The sequence below is a fragment of the Salvelinus sp. IW2-2015 genome, linkage group LG19 (assembly GCF_002910315.2).
Source record: "Salvelinus sp. IW2-2015 linkage group LG19, ASM291031v2, whole genome shotgun sequence".
Classification (NCBI taxonomy): Eukaryota; Metazoa; Chordata; class Actinopteri; order Salmoniformes; family Salmonidae; genus Salvelinus; species Salvelinus sp. IW2-2015.
In genome coordinates, this window is record NC_036859.1 from 28,373,061 (window position 1) to 28,392,742 (window position 19,682).

General features: G+C 42.4%; 1 protein-coding gene across 4 annotated transcripts in view; it reads left to right on the forward strand.

Moving 5' to 3' along the window:
• slc44a5a (solute carrier family 44 member 5a) overlaps positions 1–19,682 on the forward strand; it is a 70,318-nt gene that overhangs the window by 39,173 nt on the left and 11,463 nt on the right. For all 4 annotated transcript variants that reach the window (XM_024009168.2, XM_024009169.2, XM_024009170.2 and 1 more), the window contains exons 2-3: positions 7,064–7,112; positions 18,317–18,390. In XM_024009168.2, the coding sequence (XP_023864936.1) occupies positions 7,064–7,112; positions 18,317–18,390 (123 nt within the window). The remainder of the gene's footprint in view (positions 1–7,063; positions 7,113–18,316; positions 18,391–19,682) is intronic.

Sequence of the window (19,682 nt, forward strand, 5' to 3'; positions counted from 1 at the left end):
TAATAATATGCATATTGTACGAGCAAGAATTGAGTACGAGGCAGTTTAATTTGGGAACTAATTTTTTTCAAAGTGTAAACAGCACCCCCTATTGAGAAAAGGTTTTAACAGTAAAACCTTGAAATCAGCCCTTGCCTTAACAGGAAGCCAGTGTAGGGAAGCTAGCACTGGAGTAATATGATCAAATTTCTTGGTTCTAGTCAGGATTCTAGCAGCCGTATTTAGCACTAACTGAAGTTTATTTAGTGCTTTATCCGGGTAGCTGGAAAGTAGAGCATTGCAGTAGTCTAACCTAGAAGTAACAAATGCATGGATTAATTTTTCTGCATCATTTTTGGACAGAACATTTCTGGAGATGGGAGAACCTTCCAGATGGGAGAACCTTCCAGAAGGACAACCATCTCTGCAGCACTCCACCAATCAGGCTTTTATGGTAGCGTGGCCAGACAGAAGCCATTCCTCAGTAAAAAGCACATGACAGCCCGTTTGGAGTTTGCCAAAAGGCACCTAAAGACTCTCAGACCATGAGAAACAAGATTCTCTGTTCTGATGAAACCAACATTGAACTCTTTGGCCAGAATGCCAAGTGTCACGTCTAGAGGAAACCTGGCACCATCCTTATGGTGAAGCATGGTGGTGGCAGCATCTTGCTGTGGAGATGTTTTTCAGAGGCAGGGACTAGGAGACTAGTCAGGATCGAAGGAAAGATGAATGGAGCAAAGTACAGAGAGCTCCTTGATGAAAACCTGCTCAGGACTTCAGACGGGGGCGAAGGTTCACCTTTCAACAGGACAATGACCCAAAACACAGAGCCAAGACAATGTAGGAGTGGCTTCGGGACATGTCTCTAAATGTCCTTGAGTGGCTCAGCCAGAGCCCGGACTTGAACCCAATCAAGCATCTCTGGAGAGAACTAAAAATAGCTGTGCAGCAATGCTCACCATCCAATCTGACAGCGCTTGAGAGGATCTGCAGAGAAAAATGGGAGAAAATCCCCAAATACACGTGTGCCAAGCTTGAAGCGTCATACCCAAGAAGACTTGAGGCTGTATTTGCTACCAAAGGTGCTTCAACACAGTTCTGAGTAAAGGGTCTGAATACTTATGTAAATGTGATATTTCCGTTTTTTTCATTGATACGTTTGCAAAAATTTCTAAAAACCTGTTTTGGCTTCGTCATTATGGGGTATTGTGTGTAGATTGATGAGGGGGGAAAACTATTTAATACATTTTTGAATAAGGCTGTAACGTAACAAAATGTGGAAAAAGTAAATAGGTCTGAATACATTCCAAATGCACTGTACTCTAGGTACGGATAAAGTCACTAGGCAACAGGATAGATCATAAATGGCAACAGCAGTGTATGTGATTAGTTAAAAGAGTTAGTGCAAAATAGATAGTCCAGGTAGCTATTTAGGACCTTCCTCTAACACTGCCTGGTATAGAGGTCCTGAATGGCAGGGAGCTTGGACCCAGTGATGTGCTGGGCCGTACGCACTACATTCTGTAGCACCGTGCGGTCGGATGCCAAGCAGTTGCCATACCAAGCGGTGATGCAGCCAGTCAAGATGCTTTCAATGGTGCAGCTTTAGAACTTTTTGAGGATCTGAGGGCCCATGCCAAATCTTTTCAGCCTCTTGAGGGGGAAGAAGCGTGATCGTGCCATCTTCGCAACTGTGTTGGGGTGTGAGGACCATGATAATTCCTTTGTGTTGTGTACACCGAGGAACTTGAAGCTCTCGACTCGCTCCACTACAGCCCCGTAGATGTGGATGGGATCATGCTCAGCCCTCAGGTTCCTGTAGTCCACAATCAGCTCCTTTGTCTTGCTGACGTTGAGGGAGAGGTTTTTGTCCTGGCACCACACTGCCAGGTCACTGACCTCCTCCCTTATATGGCTGTCTCATCGTCGTCGGTTATCAGGCCAACCACCATCGGGTCGTCAGCAAACTTCATGATGATGTTGGAGTCGTGCGCCACCATGCAGTCGTGGGTTAACAGGGAGTAAAGGAGGGGACTCGGCACGCACCCCTGAGGGGTCCCGTATTGAGGGTCATCATGGCAAATGTGTTGCCTACCCTTACCACCTGGGGGCGGCCTGTCAGGAAGTTCAGAATCCAGTTGCAGAGAGAGGTGTTCAGTCCCAGGGTCCTGAGCTTAGTGATAAGCTTGGAGGGAACTATGGTGTTGAACGCTTCACAGTATGGTAAAATATGAATGAAAAATGAATAGACTCAAAAAAACAATTGGGGAACCAGGGTTACACATGTAACTTTTTTGTGTACCTAATTCTTTCCTGTATATCTCTGATGCATTTCAGACACCTCAAACCATACTTACTTTTGATTTAATTTCTGGACAATCTTTTGCCATGTATGATGTATTATTCAATGCATTTCTATGGGCTGATAGCAGAAAGACCAAAGGCAATGTTTCATCACACATTTTTTGGGGATACCTACAGAGGTCCTAAAACTGAAAATCAAATAGCTAAAGGGTCTATCTTATGACCATATTAAAACAATTCCATATGTTAGCTTAGTAGATATTGCCATCTAATGGTCTAGACTCTTAAGGGTTAAAAGCATGTGTACTGGTTAGAGGCTATACTGGGATATTTACGGTACATTTTAGCTGTCTGTTGCCAAGCCCCCGTACCCTCTCTTGGCACATGACATTCCGTTGCGAATGTAAATTGAAAAGTTAATGTACATAAAGTGCTGTCAAAGTATTCACACTCCTTGATTTATTCCACATGTTGTGCTACAAAGTTTGTCATTTTCTGTCAATGATATACACCATTGTTTTATGTCTATTTTTTTTCTTTTCTTGATTAGATAAGTATTCAACCACCTGAGTCGATACATGTTAGAATTATTTTTGGAAGCGATTACAGCTGTGAGTCTTTCTGAGTAAATTTCTAAAAGCGTTCCACAGCTTTGTGTGCAACATTTGCCCATTATTCTTTTTGCATTTTTTTTCAAGCTCTGTCAAATTGGTTGTTGATCATTGATAGAAAACCATTTTCAGGTATTGCCATAGATTTTCATGCAGATTTAAGTCAAAACTGTTACTTGGCCACTCAGGCACATTCACTGTCTTCTCGGAAAGCAACTGTACATTTGGCCTTGTAGGTTATTGTCCTGCTGAAAGGACATCTCTCGGTATCTAGTGGAAAGCAGACTGAACCAGATTTTGCCTGTGCTTAACTCCATTACGTTTCTTTGTTTATCCTGAGAAATTATCCAGTCCTTAATGATTACAAGCATACCCATAACATGATGCAGCCACCACTATGATTGAAAATATGGAGAGTGGTACTCAGTAATGGGTTGTATTGGATTTGCTCCAAACATAACACATCGTATTCAGAGCAAAAAGTTTATTTCTTTGCTACATTTTCTGCAGTATTACTTTAGTGCCTTCTTGCAAACAGGATGCATGTTTTGGAATATTTGTTATTCTGTACTGGCTTCCTTCTTTTCACTCTGTCAATTAGGTTAGTATTGTGGAGTAACTACAATGTTGTTGATCCATCCTCAGTTTTGTCCTATCACAGCCATTAAACTCTAACTGTTTTAAAGTCACCGTTGGCATCATGGTGAAATCCCTGAGTGGTTTCCTTCCTCTCCGGCAAATGAGTTAAGAAGGAAGCCTGTATCTTTGTAGTGACTGGGTGTATTAATACACCATCCAAAGTGTAATTAATAACTTCACCATTCTCAAAGGTATATTCAGTGTCTGCTTTTTAAATGTTTTCCAAAAGCAATCTACCAATAGGTGCCCTTTTTTGCGACGCATTTTAAAACATCCCTGGTCTTTGTGGTTGAATCTGTGTTTGAAATTCACTGCTCGACTGAGGGACCTTACAAGTATCTGGTATGTGTGGGGTACAGACATGAGGTAGTCATTCAAAAATAATTTTAAACACTATTGCACAGAGTGAGTCCATGCAACTTATTATGTGACTTGTTTACTCCTGAACTTATTTAGACTTGCCATAACAGGGGTTGAATACTTATTGACTCACTTACATTTCAGCTTAAAATGTTTAATTCATTTGTAAAAAATTACAAAAAACATAATTTCACTTTGACATTATGGGTTATTGTGTGTAGGCCATTTTAAATTCAGACTGTAACACCACAAGCAGTGTGAATACTTTCTGAAGGCACTGTATTATGGAAATTGAAATCTTGTTGCAGTGCTTCTGCTACAACTCTTGTCAATCTGTATAGGCTCTCTCCCCAGCCACATACAAAGATCAATCCAAGGATGATATGGGTCTGTGGGCCAAGCCAGCAGGCACTTGGCGGTGTGTGGACCTGCACATCCGATCAATAGTCACCGTGCTTCTTCGCTGTAGTCTTGCTTGACTGGAGGAAACACAATATTGCTGCTCTTTCTCTACACACATGCACGAATACTCACACATGCGCTCAGACACACACAAATGAATAAGCACGCACACACATATATATATGCAAGTGCACACACAGACTCATGCGCMGCCCCCCCMCMCMCCCCCCSAMGCAGTTTGGTCAGGGGGTCAGCTGTCTAGGCTAGAAAAATCGATTTCTGCTGCTGACAGCCACTCCAAGGTAAGCCTGAGGTATTGAGACTGGCTGAGATGGATAAGAAAGGAAAATAGGGAGAGTGGCTTTAAGATGGATAGGAGGAGAGACGGACAGAGAAAGTGTTTGTTTTCTTTGTGAATATGAATGTCTGTCGAGGTCACATCAGGAAAATCTCTTGATCCTTCTCATATTCTGAAAAGATCACAGTGACATACAAAGAGATCTAGGATCCTTGCCAGGAAAACCTGATAATCAACTCCCACACTCTCCACAGTGGCCTATTCTCTTTTGATACCCTTATGGATGTAACCGTTTATGAAAGAGTGATAAATAAGAAATTAGAGTAACACTATCTGGCCTATTTCTGTTCCCTCTGCTTTAGCAGACTGGAGGGACGATGCACAAACTGGGACAGTTATTGAGAGTTACTGTACTGTAGTTTACACAAGCTTTCACTTAATCTTGAGAAATGTGGATTATTCAGTTACCTACTCCATATTGGGTCAGAGTTCATGTTGTTTCACAGTGAATGCTGTTGGAGATGCTGGTTATCCGGGGGAGTAGTTTGACGGTAGCTGGACAGCAGTAAGCATGTATACTGTAGTTTAAGTTTAGGTACTGCATGGCAGTAGTTATTTTAAAGGCAACTTGAATTTAGGTACTCATTCTGCAAAATGAATATTTTGTTTATGCTTTGCTCATTCAACACAATGTTGTTTGACGGTAGCTGGACAGCAGTAAGCATGTATACTGTAGTTTAAGTTTAGGTACTGCATGGCAGTAGTTATTTTAAAGGCAACTTGAATTTAGGTACTCATTCTGCAAAATGAATATTTTGTTTATGCTTTGCTCATTCAACACAATTATTTCACCCCCCCCCCCCACACCAATCAAATTAAGTGCCAGATTTTCAGTGAACAAACTAGCCAGCAGCATACCGACCTGCATCCCACTGCTGGTTTGCCTCTGAAGCTAAGTAGGGTTGTCCCTGGATGGGAGACCAGATGCTGATGGAAGTGGTGTTGGAGGGTCAGTAGGAGGCACTCTTTCCTCTGCTCTCAAAAATAAATATTCCATTGCAGTGATTGGGGACATTTCCCTGTCTTTTGGATGGGATGTTAAACAGGTGTCCTGGCTCTCTGTGGTCACTAAAGATCCCATGGCACTTATCGTAGGGGTGTTAACCCTGGTGTCATGGCTAAATTGCCAATCTGTCCCTCATACCATCATGGCCACCTAATCATTCCCAGCTTCCAAATGGCTCATTCATTTCCTGTAACTAGTCCCCAGGTTGTTGCCAGAAATGAGAATGTTGCCAGAAATGAGAATGTGTTCTCAGTCAACTTACCTGGTAAAATAAGGAGGGGGGAACAAACTGACTCTGCAAAATCCAACTGCATTATTCAGACAAGATGACAGAAACCAGAGAGGAGAAAAAATTGTTCATACACCTGAGTGAAAATGTGAAAACACAAACTCAGAAAGTCACCTTCAACAACCCACAGTGAAGTAATTTTTTGCCCAGAATCACAAATTCTTTCTCTGCTTCAATCTCTTAAAAACTTCTTCGGGATCGGTGTCCCATCCACAGGACTGTTGAGCTAATGTAGGCTAATGCGATTAACATGAGGTTGTAAGTAGCGAGAACATTTCCCAGGACATAGACATCTGATACTGGCCGAAAGCTTAAATTATTGTTAATCTAACTGCACTGTCCAATTTACAGTAGCTATTACAGTGAAAGAATACCATGCTATTGTTTGAGGAGAGTGCACAATTTTGAACATGAAAAGTTATTAATGAACAAATTAGGCACATTTGGGCAGTCTTGATATAAATGCAATAGTTCATTGGATCAGTCTAAAACGTTGCACATACACTGCTGCCGTCTAGCGGCCAAAATCTAAATTGCTCCTGGGCTGGAATAATACATTATGACCTTTCACTTGCATTTCAAAGATGATGGTACCAAAAAAAATACAAAAGAACGGTTGGTTTTTGCTTTGTATTATCTTTTACCAGATCTATTGTGTTATTCTCCTACATTCCTTTCACATTTCCACAAACTTCAAAGTGTTTCCTTTCAAATAGTACCAAGTATATGCATATCCTTGCTTCAGGGCCTGAGCTACAGGCAGTTCGATTTTAAGCTTCATTGTGTTATCTTTGATGATTTTCTTAAATTGTATGTGGAGGCGTCACCGGCTGGAGCGCCCGTATGTATTTACATTTTTTTCAAATCAATTCAATTCAATCAATTCAAACTCTGGTCCTGAACTTCTCAATCTTATTATAATTTATTTTTCAAAGACCAGTACACTCCCCTACAGAGTTTCTACACTCCTTGTCTATGGACCCATTCATGCTTTGGGTCTTGCTGTTCGGCCATTGAGTTAGCTTAGCTGACACCTGCTTAATCATGTTTCGTATCGTTATTCTTTGTATCACTTCATCACTTTGACTAATGTGGAAATGTCTCTTCTTCAGGAGAACCACGCAAGTTTGACCCAACATTTAGAGGACCAATCTGCAACAGGTAATGTTTCACTTTCCTTTTGCATTATCACAGTTTAACTGTGCGTCTTGATTGTTTCATTGCTGTGACTGAGGGCTTGTTGCTACAGATTTGTTATCTTAATTTGATCACTCTGTTGTCGCATAGAATTTTCCTGCACAACAGGAAATGCAAATTGTAGTGTATTCAAGGTTTAAAAAGTTAGTAATTTCAACTTGAAAATTTCAGACTTGACTTGCTCTAACGAAAAATGTATCAACCCCTGTAAAAATGTCCAGCCAGCGAACATTAATGTCAGCTTGCAAAATCAGGCGGCTTGCAAGGCTACCTCTTCAATACACTGCTGCCAATGGGCACGTTCGAGCGGATACATTTTGTCTAGTCAGTGACCATCGTTGTTCACCAACTTTCAAAGTGTGTTGCATTATGGGGATACAAATGTTCTGACTTGCGCCTACAATGTCGACTGCATGGACTAAACATGTGATCAAAGGTCATGCAGTTTTAGATGAAGTCGCTGTAGTTGCTTCTCAGTAACTGCACCATGCAGCCATCACCTGCATTGTGGGAGGCGCTATTTGTCAACCACTCATTAAGGTGTTTTTTGTTGAACCACGCGAGCGTGATCAAAGACATGACTGAAACAGGAACCAACTTTGCCAAAATTCTAAAGCTACAGGGGCTACAAATGAAAGTTATATTTGAGACCTCTCTCTAACCAATTATTTGCACACACGTTATGTTTTCAGTGAGTGTATGATATGGGAGTATTGAAAAATTTTCTTTAAACATTTATAAAGACATGTTTATGAACAATAGCAGCTATGGTAACACTGCCATGCGGATCTGAGCCTTGCTGTTTGAAAACCACAACAGTGTCTGACTTTTGGCTGTCACAGACTTCACTCATCGACTTTCGTCTACAGTCAGCTTCGTTAGTCTTACTACTCGAACACACCCAATAGCTAGGAGTGATTATGAAAGGAGAGTCTGCTGCCAAAGGGCTGTCCCACTGATGATGTACTGTAGTACACATGTTTTAAGGCTTTGGTGATGTACTACACAACTTTTAATACTACACATCAATGTTAAAGACACACATTCACAAGAGAGCTGTAGTCACCATGGAACTGCCCTGCTGGCAGGCTAGTCCCTTTGCTATATTGACAGTAGTCTGATTTTGATATAATTCATTTACATTTTCTAAGGGCAATGTCCCTTACCCTTTTAAAAGTAGTGCACTAATCGGAGAATAGGGTGTGATTTGAGACAGAGCCCATGGTCTGCTCTAATCTCTGACTGAAATGAAAATGACTCTGTCATGGAAATTACATTTATAGGCTATAGCTAATACTAACTTTAAAGCTAATATTTACTGTGAGCTAAGCCTAAACTCATACAGACCCTCTGAAATGTCAGTTGTGCTTAACCCAGTGTCGACCAATTACATTTCAGGTAATATAAGAGATTATTATTTGGTGACATAACTGAAGATTATTCCACAGTATTCAATAATAGGATTTGGTGTTTCAAAATGTTCAGACAGACTATTACCCATAGAGATATAAATGTTCTTTATCTATTCTAATACCATCCATGTTATACAATTTTTTGCCACTACATCACAACAATACTGTCAGAAGCAGTAACCAAACCTCCATTCCATTATAAACCAAACCCAAACATTTGAGATTCTCCAGCCAACATTCATCGACGATACAGACCCTCCCTTCCCTACCAATCTCATAGACAGAGCATTAAACCTGAGAGAAGCTGGAGAGAGAACACCCCCCCCCCCCCCTCTCCTGTCTGACAGCATCACAGATAAAAGCATGTCAAAGAAAAGAGGGAGAAAAACAGGGAGGAAATCGATGGCTATTAGAAACTCCGGTAACTGGCTGCAATCAGTGTGGCTGCAGTTCAAACCGGCTAGAACTGGAACCAGGTCAGTTGGCTAGAAGAGCCCCACTAACCCAGACAGAGATGGGTGGCGGGGAGCGGAGCAGAGTTGGATGTGTAAATAAGAAATGAGGAGGACCCTTTAAATCCTTAATTAGACCTCACTGACAAAACCCATCCAGGAGAAAAGAGTGGCTGAATAAAAGAGGCTTGAGTGGCTTGTTGTGTTGTGAGGATTGCAGTGTATTGGTGTTGAAAGTGGGTGGAGGGATGGGTCTTGTTATAGGACTCTTCTGAAGGAGTTGTGTTGTGGGGATTCTATGTTGTTAATTGGTGATCAGGGGAATGGCGTGGTAGATTATTGCTGTTATTCCCAGAGAGAAGAAATTCATTCTGCCATTTTAACACTTCCTCTGATCTTCTACTGAACGCTTCCCTTAGTCAGAGCAGGGAGCTGCAGAGATGTAATTATAGATTTTGCTTGTGTGTGTGTGTGTGTGTGTGGTGCTGCTTGTGAAGCTCTTTTGGTGACAAAAATTACACACAAATAATTCAATTACCAAAACGTTTTATAGCTACACCGTAAGTTTCCGGGCATCCAGCTTTTATCTTGTTCTATTTGATTATTTTAGGATTTCTCTGTATCAGTGTTTTCACCCCAGCAGTAATTCCAGGCCTCAGTTGATATCTTAGCTAAAGGAACTACTGATGACACACTGGCTTTGTTCCAGCAATACAGAGATCCTCCCCAGATGACAAACTCTTTTAGAGTTTTTGCAAAGCTGCAGACTCAACTCGGTGTATCCATCTGGATGTGGATGGGAACCTACCAAGTTAGTTGTTATGTTAAAGCAGTGAGGCTGCTGCTTTGGAGTGCTGGTTTGCCAGCTTTACCAGTTCAATGCCCTTTTCACCTTTATCTTTTGTCCTAAAGAGACCCGTGGCAAACGTACTACTTGCAGTTTGTTGGTAGTTGCAAAGTTATGGCTAGTCTTTTATCCAGTCATTTACAGTAGACTAGCGCAAATAGAGAATGCAGAAAACCTAGCCTGTTTGATGAACGTTTGGTATTTTAAAGTCATAGAAATATATGTAAGTAGTTTATCTGTTTTAAAGTCATACAGTACAAAAATATTGAACTGTTCTTGTTTTGTGCAGGTATAATTTCAAGACCATTTTTCACCAGCTGTCAATTTACCGTTCACAGCCATAGTTAGAATCATTAATCAACTTCTCATTACCGTTCACAGCCATAGTTAGAATCATTAATCAACTTCTCATTACCGTTCACAGCCATAGTTAGAATCATTAATCAACTTCTCATTACCGTTCACAGCCATAGTTAGAATCATTTAACCGAGTTCCAATTCAGAGACATAAAGTAGTCCTGCAGGATCAATGTATCAGAGGTTTTAATTAGAAACTAGAAATTAATTCCGTCTCTTCAATGTCTATTTTGAGTGAGAGATATGGAGTCGTTTAATGAAGTGATTTTAGAGATGGCCGTAGATTAAACCAGTCGATTATTGAATCTCAGATCTGTTTGTTCTCTTTCCAACTGCTTGTCACTCAATGCTACAAATTGGCAAAAGAGCACGAACAGATCAGGTGTCAGGCTATTGAATCCCAGGTCGCATCAATTCTCACTGACTGTTTCTTTCCTTCCAAACTATCCTGTGAAATTTGAATCCATGACAGCGACTCAGCAAACAGCACAGCCCTGTTGAGTGTCCTCCGGGTTTTTAGAACAACTATCTCTCTTTCTCTCACACAAACACACTCTCTCTTCTCCTCCATCTCTCCCTGCCTGCGTTTAGCCAAGGTTTCTGCTCTCATGTCAGTGTGTTTAACTCTGCTCAACAGCTGGTGAATGAGAGTTAAGAGGAGAGGACAGAATGTGCAGCGCAGCAGATTCAGCATCAAGCAGGGTCGTTCCAGAGGATTGGAAAGGACACGACTGCATAAACAGAGCAGGAAAACACTGACTAGTCCAGACAGACCTACTATCAACAAGGAGGCAGGAGGGTTTATTTCGCATGGAGAAGGAGAGGAACAATGATTTTGATTGATTAGGAAAGACAGAGTTAACTTCAACCTGTCCCACCACTCCTCACATTCTTGCTCACCGTGTGTGTTTGTGTACAGTTCTGTGTGTCTATGCATTTCTGTTAGACCAGGGGAAAGTGCTGCCTGAGCTCAGCTAAAGGCTGAATTATTGAGCGCTGGGGAGCAGTAGGGAGCGTTGGGCTGTATGTTTGTGAAAGCCTGCTGTGCAGCTTAACACCAGGCCTCTCACTAACGCCGCAATATAACCTCAGTGACACACATGACCACAAGAGTCCTGTTCCAGTGCTGCCAATCACAACCTGGTCTCTATTCCTTGAACACACAACCTGACAGTCATGGTCTGTTTAATCAGGCATTACCTCAGTGCTCTCTAAGTAGTCAACTGGGAAGCCAGGCAGGGGTTTCTATGCATTCGATTGACATATAAGCTGATTAAGATATATTAAACATGACGCTAGATACAGTACCAGTCAAAAGTTTGGACACACCTACTCATTCAAGGGTTTTTCTTTATTTTTATTATTTTCTACATTGTAGAATAATAGTGAAGACATCACAACTATGAAATAACACATATGGAATCATGTAGTATCCAAAAGTGTTAAACAAATATATTTGAGATTCTTCAAAGTAGCCACCCTTTGCCTTGACGACAGCTTTGCACACGCTTGGCATTCTCTCAACCAGCTTCACCCGGAATGCTTTTCCAACTGTCTTGAAGGAGTTCCCAAAGCTGAGTACTTGTTGGCTGCTTTTCCTTCACTCTGCGGTCCAACTCATCCCAAACCATCTCAATTGAGTTGAGGTCAGGGGATTGTGGAGGCCAGGTCATCTGAAGCAGCACTCCATCACTCTCCTTCTTGGTCATATAGCCCTTACACAGCCTGGAGGTGTGTTGGGTCATTGTCCTGTTGAAAAACAAATGATAGTCCCACTAAGTGCAAACCAGATGGGATGGCGTATCGCTGCAGATTGCTGTGGTAACCATGCTGGTTAAGTGTGCCTTGAATTCTAAATAAATCACCAACAGTGTCACCAGCAAAGTACTCCCACAACATCACACATCCTCCATGCAATGTCCATTGCTCGTGTTTCTTGGCCCAAGCAAGTCTCTTCTTCTTATTGGTGTCCTTTAGTAGTGGTTTCTTTGCAGCAATTGGACCATGAAGGCCTGATTCACGCAGTCTCCTCTGAACAGTTGATGTTGAGATGTGTCTGTTACTTGAACTCTTTGAGGCATTTATTTGTGCTGCAATTCCAATGAACTAGTGACTCTAATGAACTTCTCCTTTACAGCAGAGGTAGCTCTGGGTCTTTCTTTCAAGCAGCCAACAAGAACTCTACTTACCCTGGCCTGCTAAATTTAAACGGCGTGCTAGCGTAGTAACAACTACCCCGCAGCTTCCCTGTTCCATCTATTGCTGTTCACTGGACCCTATGATCAGTTGTCTACATAGCTGATGCCTGCTGGACTGGTCATTTACCACGGTACTCCATTTTGTATATATTTTTTGTTTATCTGTCGGCCCTAGCCCCGAACTCAGGGCCTGTGTGTAGTTAACCGACCATCTCTGCCCATTCATCGCCATTTTACCTGTTGTTGTTGTCTTAGCTGATTAGCTGTTGTTGTCTTACCCGTTGTTGTCTTAGCTAGCTCTCCCAATCAACACCTGTGATTGCTTTATGCCTCGCTTTATGTCTCTCAATGTCAATATGCCTTGTATACTGTTGTTTAGGATAGTTATCATTGTTTTAGTTTACAGTGGAGCCCCTAGTCCCACTCTACATGCCTCAGATTCCTCCTTTGTCCCACATGCGGTGTCCCACATGCGGTGACCTCACCCAGTATAACCAGCACGTCCAGAGATGCAACCTCTTATCATCACTCAGTGCCTGGGCTTACCCGCACCCCACCATACCCCTGTCTGCACATTATGCCCTGAATCTATTCTACCACGCCCAGAAATCTGCTCCTTTTACTAGACAACCAGTTTTGATAGCCTTTAGCCGTACCCTTATCCTCTTCCTCGGGTGATGTGGAGGTTAACCCAGGTCCTGCGTGTCCCCAGGCACTCTCATTTGTTGACTTCTGTAATCGAAAAAGCCTTGGTTTCATGCATGTCAACATCAGAAGCCTCCTCCCTAAGTTTGTTTTACTCACTGCTTTAGCACACTCCGCCAACCCTGATGTGCTTGCCATGTCTGAATCTTGGCTTAGGAAGGCCACCAAAATATTTTGAGATTTCCATACCCAACTACAACATTTTCTGTCAAGATAGAACTGCCAAAGGGGGAGGAGTTGCAATCTACTGCAGAGATAGCTTGCAAAGTTCTGTCATACTTTCAAGTTCTATGCCCAAACAGTTCGAGCTTCTAATTTAAAAAATGTATCTCTCCAGAAATAAGTCTCTCACTGTTGCTGCCTGTTATAGACCCCCCTCAGCTCCCAGCTGTGCCCTGGACACCATAGATGAGGGGCAATCAATTCACATATCTTCATAGTTCGTTCTGTTAGGTGACCTAAACTAGGATATGCTTAACATCCCGGCAGTCCTACAATCTAAGCTAGATGCCCTCAATCTCACACAAATCATCAAGGAACCCACCAGGTACAACCCTAAATCCGTAAACATGGGCACCCTCAAGTTATCCTGACCAACTTGCCCTCCAAATACACCTCTACTGTTTTCAATCAGGATCTCAGTAATCACTGCCTCATTGCCTGCATCCGCTATAGGTCCGCGGTCAAACGATCACCCCTCATCACTGTCAAACGCTCCCTAAAACACTTCTGCGAGCAGGCCTGTCTAATCGACCTGGCCCGGGTGTCCTGGAAGGATATTGACCTCATCCCGTCAGTCGAGGATGTCTGGTTGTTCTTTAAAAAGAATTTCCTCACCATCTTAAATAAGCATGCCCCTTTCAAAAAATGTTGAACTAAGAACAGATATAGCCCTTGGTTCACTCCAGACCTGACTGCCCTTGACCAGCACAAAAACATCCTGTGGCGGACTGCAATAGCATCGAATAGTCCCCGCGATATGCAACTGTTCAGGGAAGTCAGGAATCGATACACTCAGTCAGTCAGGAAAGCTAAGGCTAGCTTTTTCAAGCAGAAATTTGCATCCTGTAGCTCTAACTACAAAAAGTTTCGGGACACTGTAAAGTCCATGGAGAACAAGAGCACCTCCTCCCAGCTGCCCACTGCACTGAGGCTAGGTAACACGGTCACCACCGATAAATCCATGATAATCGAATATTTCAATAAGCATTTCTCTACGGCTGGCAATGCTTTCCGCCTGGCTACCCCAACCCCCGAACCCGGCCAACAGCTCCGCCCCCCCCCCCCCGCAGCTACTTGCCAGAGCCTCCCCAGCTTCTCCTTCACCCAAATCCAGATAGCAGATGTTCTGAAAGAGCTGCAACCCCATTTACCAGTCTGTTCAACCTTTCTTTCATATCGTTCGAGATCCCTAAAGATTGGAAGCTGCCGCGGTCATCCCCCTCTTCAAAGGGGGAGACACTCTAGACCCAAACTGTTATAGACCTATATCCTTCCTGCCCTGCCTCTCTAAAGCTTTCGAAAGCCAAGTTAATAAACAGATCACTGACCATTTCGAATCCCACCGTACCTTCTACGCTGTGTGCAATCCGGTTTCCGAGCTGGTTCACGGGTGCACCTCATCCACGCTCAAGGTACTAAACAATATCATAACGCCATCGATAAAAGACAGTACTGTGCAGCCGTCTTCATCGACCTGGCCAAGGCTTTCGACTCTGTCAATCACCACATTCTTATCGGCAGACTCAACAGCCTTGGTTTCTCAAATGACTGCCTCGCCTGGTTCACCAACTACTTCGCAGACAGAGTTCAGTGTGTCAAATCGGAGGGCCTGTTGTTCCGGACCTTTGGCAGTCTCTATGGGGGTACCACAGGGTTAAATTCTCAGGCCGACTCTTTTCTCTGTATATACAGTGGGGCAAAAACATATTAGTCAGCCACCAATTGTGCAAGTTCTCCCACTTAAAAAGATGAGAGAGGCCTGTAATTTTCATCATAGGTACACTTTCAACTATGACAGACAAATGAGAGAGAAAAATCCAGAAAATCACATTGTAGATTTTGTATGAATTTATTTGCAATTAATATGGTGGAAATAAGTATTTGGTCACCTACAAACAAGCAAGATTTCTGGCTCTCACAGACCTGTAACTCTTCTTTTAAGAGGCTCCTCTGTCCTGCACTCATTACCTGTATTAATGGCACCTGTTTGAACTTGTTATCAGTATAAAAGAACACTGTCCACAACCTCAAACAGTCACACTCCACAACTCCACTATGGCCAAGACCAAAGAGCTGTCAAAGGACACCAGAACAAAATTGAGACCTGCACCAGGCTGGGAAACTGAATCTGCAATAGGTAAGCAGCTTGGTTTGAAGAGATCAACTGTGGGACAATTATTAGGAAATGGAGACATACAAGACCACTGATAATCTCCCTCGATCTGGGCTCCACGCAAGATCTCACCCCGTGGGTCAAAATGATCACAAGAACGGTGAGCAAAATCCCAGAACCACACGGGGGGACCTAGTGAATGACCTGCAGAGAGCTGGAAAGTAACAAAGCCTACCATCAGTAACACACTACCCGCAAGGGACTCAAATCCTGCAGTGCCAGACGTGTCCCCCTGCTTAAGCCTACATGTCCAGGCCCGTCTGAAGTTTTCTAGAGAGCATTTGGATGATCCAGAAGAAGAATGGGAGAATGTCATATGGTCAGATGAAACCAAAATAGAACTTTTTGGTAAAAACTCAACTCATCGTGTTTGGAGGACAAAGAATGCTGAGTTGCATCCAAAAACACCATACCTACTGTGAAGCATTGCGGTGGAAACATCATGCTTTGGGGCTGTTTTTCTTGCAAAGGGACCAGGACGACTGATCCATGTAAAGGAAAGAATGAATGGGGCCATGTATCGTGAGATTTTGAGTGAAAAACCTCCTTCCATCAGCAAGGGCATTGAAGATGAAACGTGGCTGGTCTTTCAGCATGACAATGATCCCAAACACACCGCCCGGGCAACGAAGGAGTGGCTTCGTAAGAAGCATTTCAAGGTCCTGGAGTGGCCTAGCCAGTCTCCAGATCTCAACCCCATAGAAAATCTTTGGAGGGAGTTGAAAGTCCGTGTTGCCCAGCAACAGCCCCAAAACATCACTGCTCTTAAAGGAGATCTGCATGGAGGAATGGGCCAAAAATACCAGCAACAGTGTGTGAAAACCTTGTGAAGACTTACAGAAAATGTTTGACCTCTGTCATTGCCAACGAAGGGTATATAACAAAGTATTGAGATAAACTTTTGTTATTGACCAAATACTTATTTTCCACCATAATTTGCAAATAAATGCATAAAAAATCCTACAATGTGATTTTCAGGATTTTTTTTTCTTCTCATTTTGTCTGTCATAGTTGAAGTGTACCTATGATGAAAATTACAGGCCTCTCATCTTTTAAGTGGGAGACTTGCACAATTGGTGGCTGACTAAATACTTTTTTGCCCCACTGTATATCTCACTGGTCGTCCCCAAAGCCAACACCTCCTTTGGCCGCCTTTCCTTCCAGTTCTCTGCTGCCAGTGACTGGAACGAATTGCAAAAATTGCTGAAGCTGGAGACTATATTTCCCTCACTAACTTTAACATCAGCTATCTGAGCAGCTAACCGATCGCTGCAGCTGTACATAGTTACTGTAAATAGCCCACCCAATCTACCTACCTCATCCCCATATTGTTTATTACTTTCTGCTCTTTTGCTCACCCGTATCTCTACTTGCACATCATCATCTGCTCATTTATCACTCCAGTGTTAATCTGCTAAATTATAATTACTTCTCTACTATGGCCTATTTATTGCCTACTCCTCACGCAATTTGCACACACTGTATATAGACTTAATTTTTTTTCCTATTGTTTATTGACTGTACGCTTGTTTATTCCATGTGTAACTCTGTTGTGTTTTTGTGTCGCACTGCTTGCTTTATCTTGGCCAGGTCGCAGTTGTAAATGAGAACTGTTTTACCAGCTCCTGGTTAAATAAATGTGAAATAAACTTAAATAAAATCAAAAAGTATAGATGACTGTCATTTCTCTTTGCTTATTTGAGATGTTTGCTGTAATATGGACTTGGTCTTTACCAAATAGGGCTATCTTCTGTATACCACCCCTACCTTGTCACAACACAACTGATTGGCTCAAATGAATTAAGAAGGAAAGACATTTCCACAAATGAAACTTTAACATGCACACGTGATAATAATGAAATACATCCAGGCGACTACCAAATGAAAGACTAGAATGGTGTGAGAGAATGCAAAGAGTGTGCAAAGCTGCATCAAGGCAAAGGCAGCTACTTTTGAAGAATCTCAAAATAAAAATAATGATTGATGTTTTCACACTTTCTTGGTTACTACATGATACCATATGTGTTATTTCATAGTTTTGATGTCTTCTACTAATTTGTACATGTAGAAAAATAGTGTAAAATAAAGAAAAACCGTTGAAAGAGAGGTGTGTCCCATTTTTGACTGGTACTGTAGGGCGCTGATTTTCCTGGAAACCACGCTGACAATAATCAGGATCGGAACATGTGTAAACAACATATACACCCCCCCCCCCCACACCACACACACACACATGTGTACACACGCACTACTGTTTGTGGATATTTGACACTATCCCGTCCCCGGTTGGATAGAAAGATGTAAGCACTTGCCACACACAGGTATACACACTGCAAGAGCCATTCTGATTGCCAAACCCTGGGAATGAGAGTATGGGAATGTGATGTGTCTAGAGAGAGTCATAGCAGCAGATTGTTGAGGTTAATATTTATTTTCCGTTGTGAAAGCATCTCATCACCATGGTCCCCTCTGCAGCTGTTTTGATCTTTACCAGAATAATGAGCAAGGCCTTGGTGTGTATTTATCTCTCTGTCCTCTCGTTTCTCTCTCTCAGGGTATGTTGAAAGCCTCAAGGATATTGACCTTTTCTTCTTCTTTCTCTCTCTTCCTATCTCAATGGGAGAATCTCAATTGCATACTCCTCGCATCCTCTCCCCTTGCCTCCTTCTCAAAACCCATTGGAGAAGAAGGTCAGAGGGAGGGACCTCTTGCTTTCTCATCCAATGGGAATTGAGAAGTAGTGTGCAATTGAGATTATCTGTCTCTACCTCTTTCTCCCTTTGTTTTTTTCCCTCTCTACAGAAGCTGCACAGACTTGTTTTGCTGTGTGATCTTCGTCATCGTCGTCTTTGGATACATAGCACTGGGGACTGTGGGTGAGTGGACCATAACCACTATATTACCAGAACAGTGGAAGGATGTCTATACATGGGAACTCACAACTCTTCATGACGTATAGGTCTACATGCATTGGACAAAACTCGATGTCCAGCTGTCTCACATTCCCAAATGTCTAGAAATTATGCCAATGTGAGACAAGCATTATCCTTTATTTCATCGTCCTAGTGGAGTCAAAGTTCTGTTACGTTCAAAACAGTGTAAACAAGCAATGAAAAGGAGATGCTACATGAGTTGTGTTTAGACATGTTAATTGTAAGCAATGATATTGCCACAGTGGCCCAAACTCAAATACACTGTCCCCCTGAGTGGGAGTCAGTAGATGAACCTTTGATCAGAGGGCTCTGAAATCCCACCATCAATACTCACCACCATGTTAGAGAAAGATAAAACCGAATAGCAGTCGGTTCGAACTACTTAGTTAGATGGCGGAGTAGTAAGATGAACACAAGAAAGGGTGTGTTTGTGTCAGAGAAACAAGAGATGGAGAGAAAGAAAGAGTAGCAAAGAAAGTAGCAAGTGTGAGAGATAGTGAACATAGCTACAGATCATACATTGTGCTGTAGAGAGATACAAAGAGAGAGCGAGAGGTGTGTAGCATCTGTTCTATTCAAAGACAGTTTGAAGACGTTGGGTTCACATCACCTCTGAAGATGGTAGAAATGACTGTTTTCATGTTCCTCCCACAGCTCTATGAAGCGCTTCTGGGCTTCCCTCTCTTATCTCTTTATTATTTTACTCCCTCTCTCCCCTCTTCTGCTAAAGATCAATCCATCGCGCAGTGATTGGTTCTGCTTCAAAAGTTGTGTACGTTTTCTCATAGTAATGATCTCAGAAATGGTAAACAGCTAAAGAATTAAAAGTGTAGGTTTAGGAGTGACTGCACTGAAGATAAAGTTGCTTCAAAATTGAATAGAAGCAGCTATTTACTATGCATGCTGTACTCTACAATTTCCCCTGTTAGCGGACCCCCCCCCCCACTGACGAGTCACGGTTTTGTCTCACCAGGGGTGAAAAGTATTCCCCCCCTGTGAATACTTACTCATTAATGCAATCAATTGTTCCCCTTATATTGCCATTCCCACTAGGTGCAAACGTTATAGGCAGCCCTACTCCCTATGCCCAACTGTAGCCCAATAAAAGGAAGATGTATCGTTGAGAAAAGAGAGAAGGATAAAACGCAGAAAGGGAAAATACAGCAATCCTGTGTATTGATTCTTGTAGTAGAGTTGGGTTATGACTGATATCTGGTCAGTGTTGAATAAAGTGA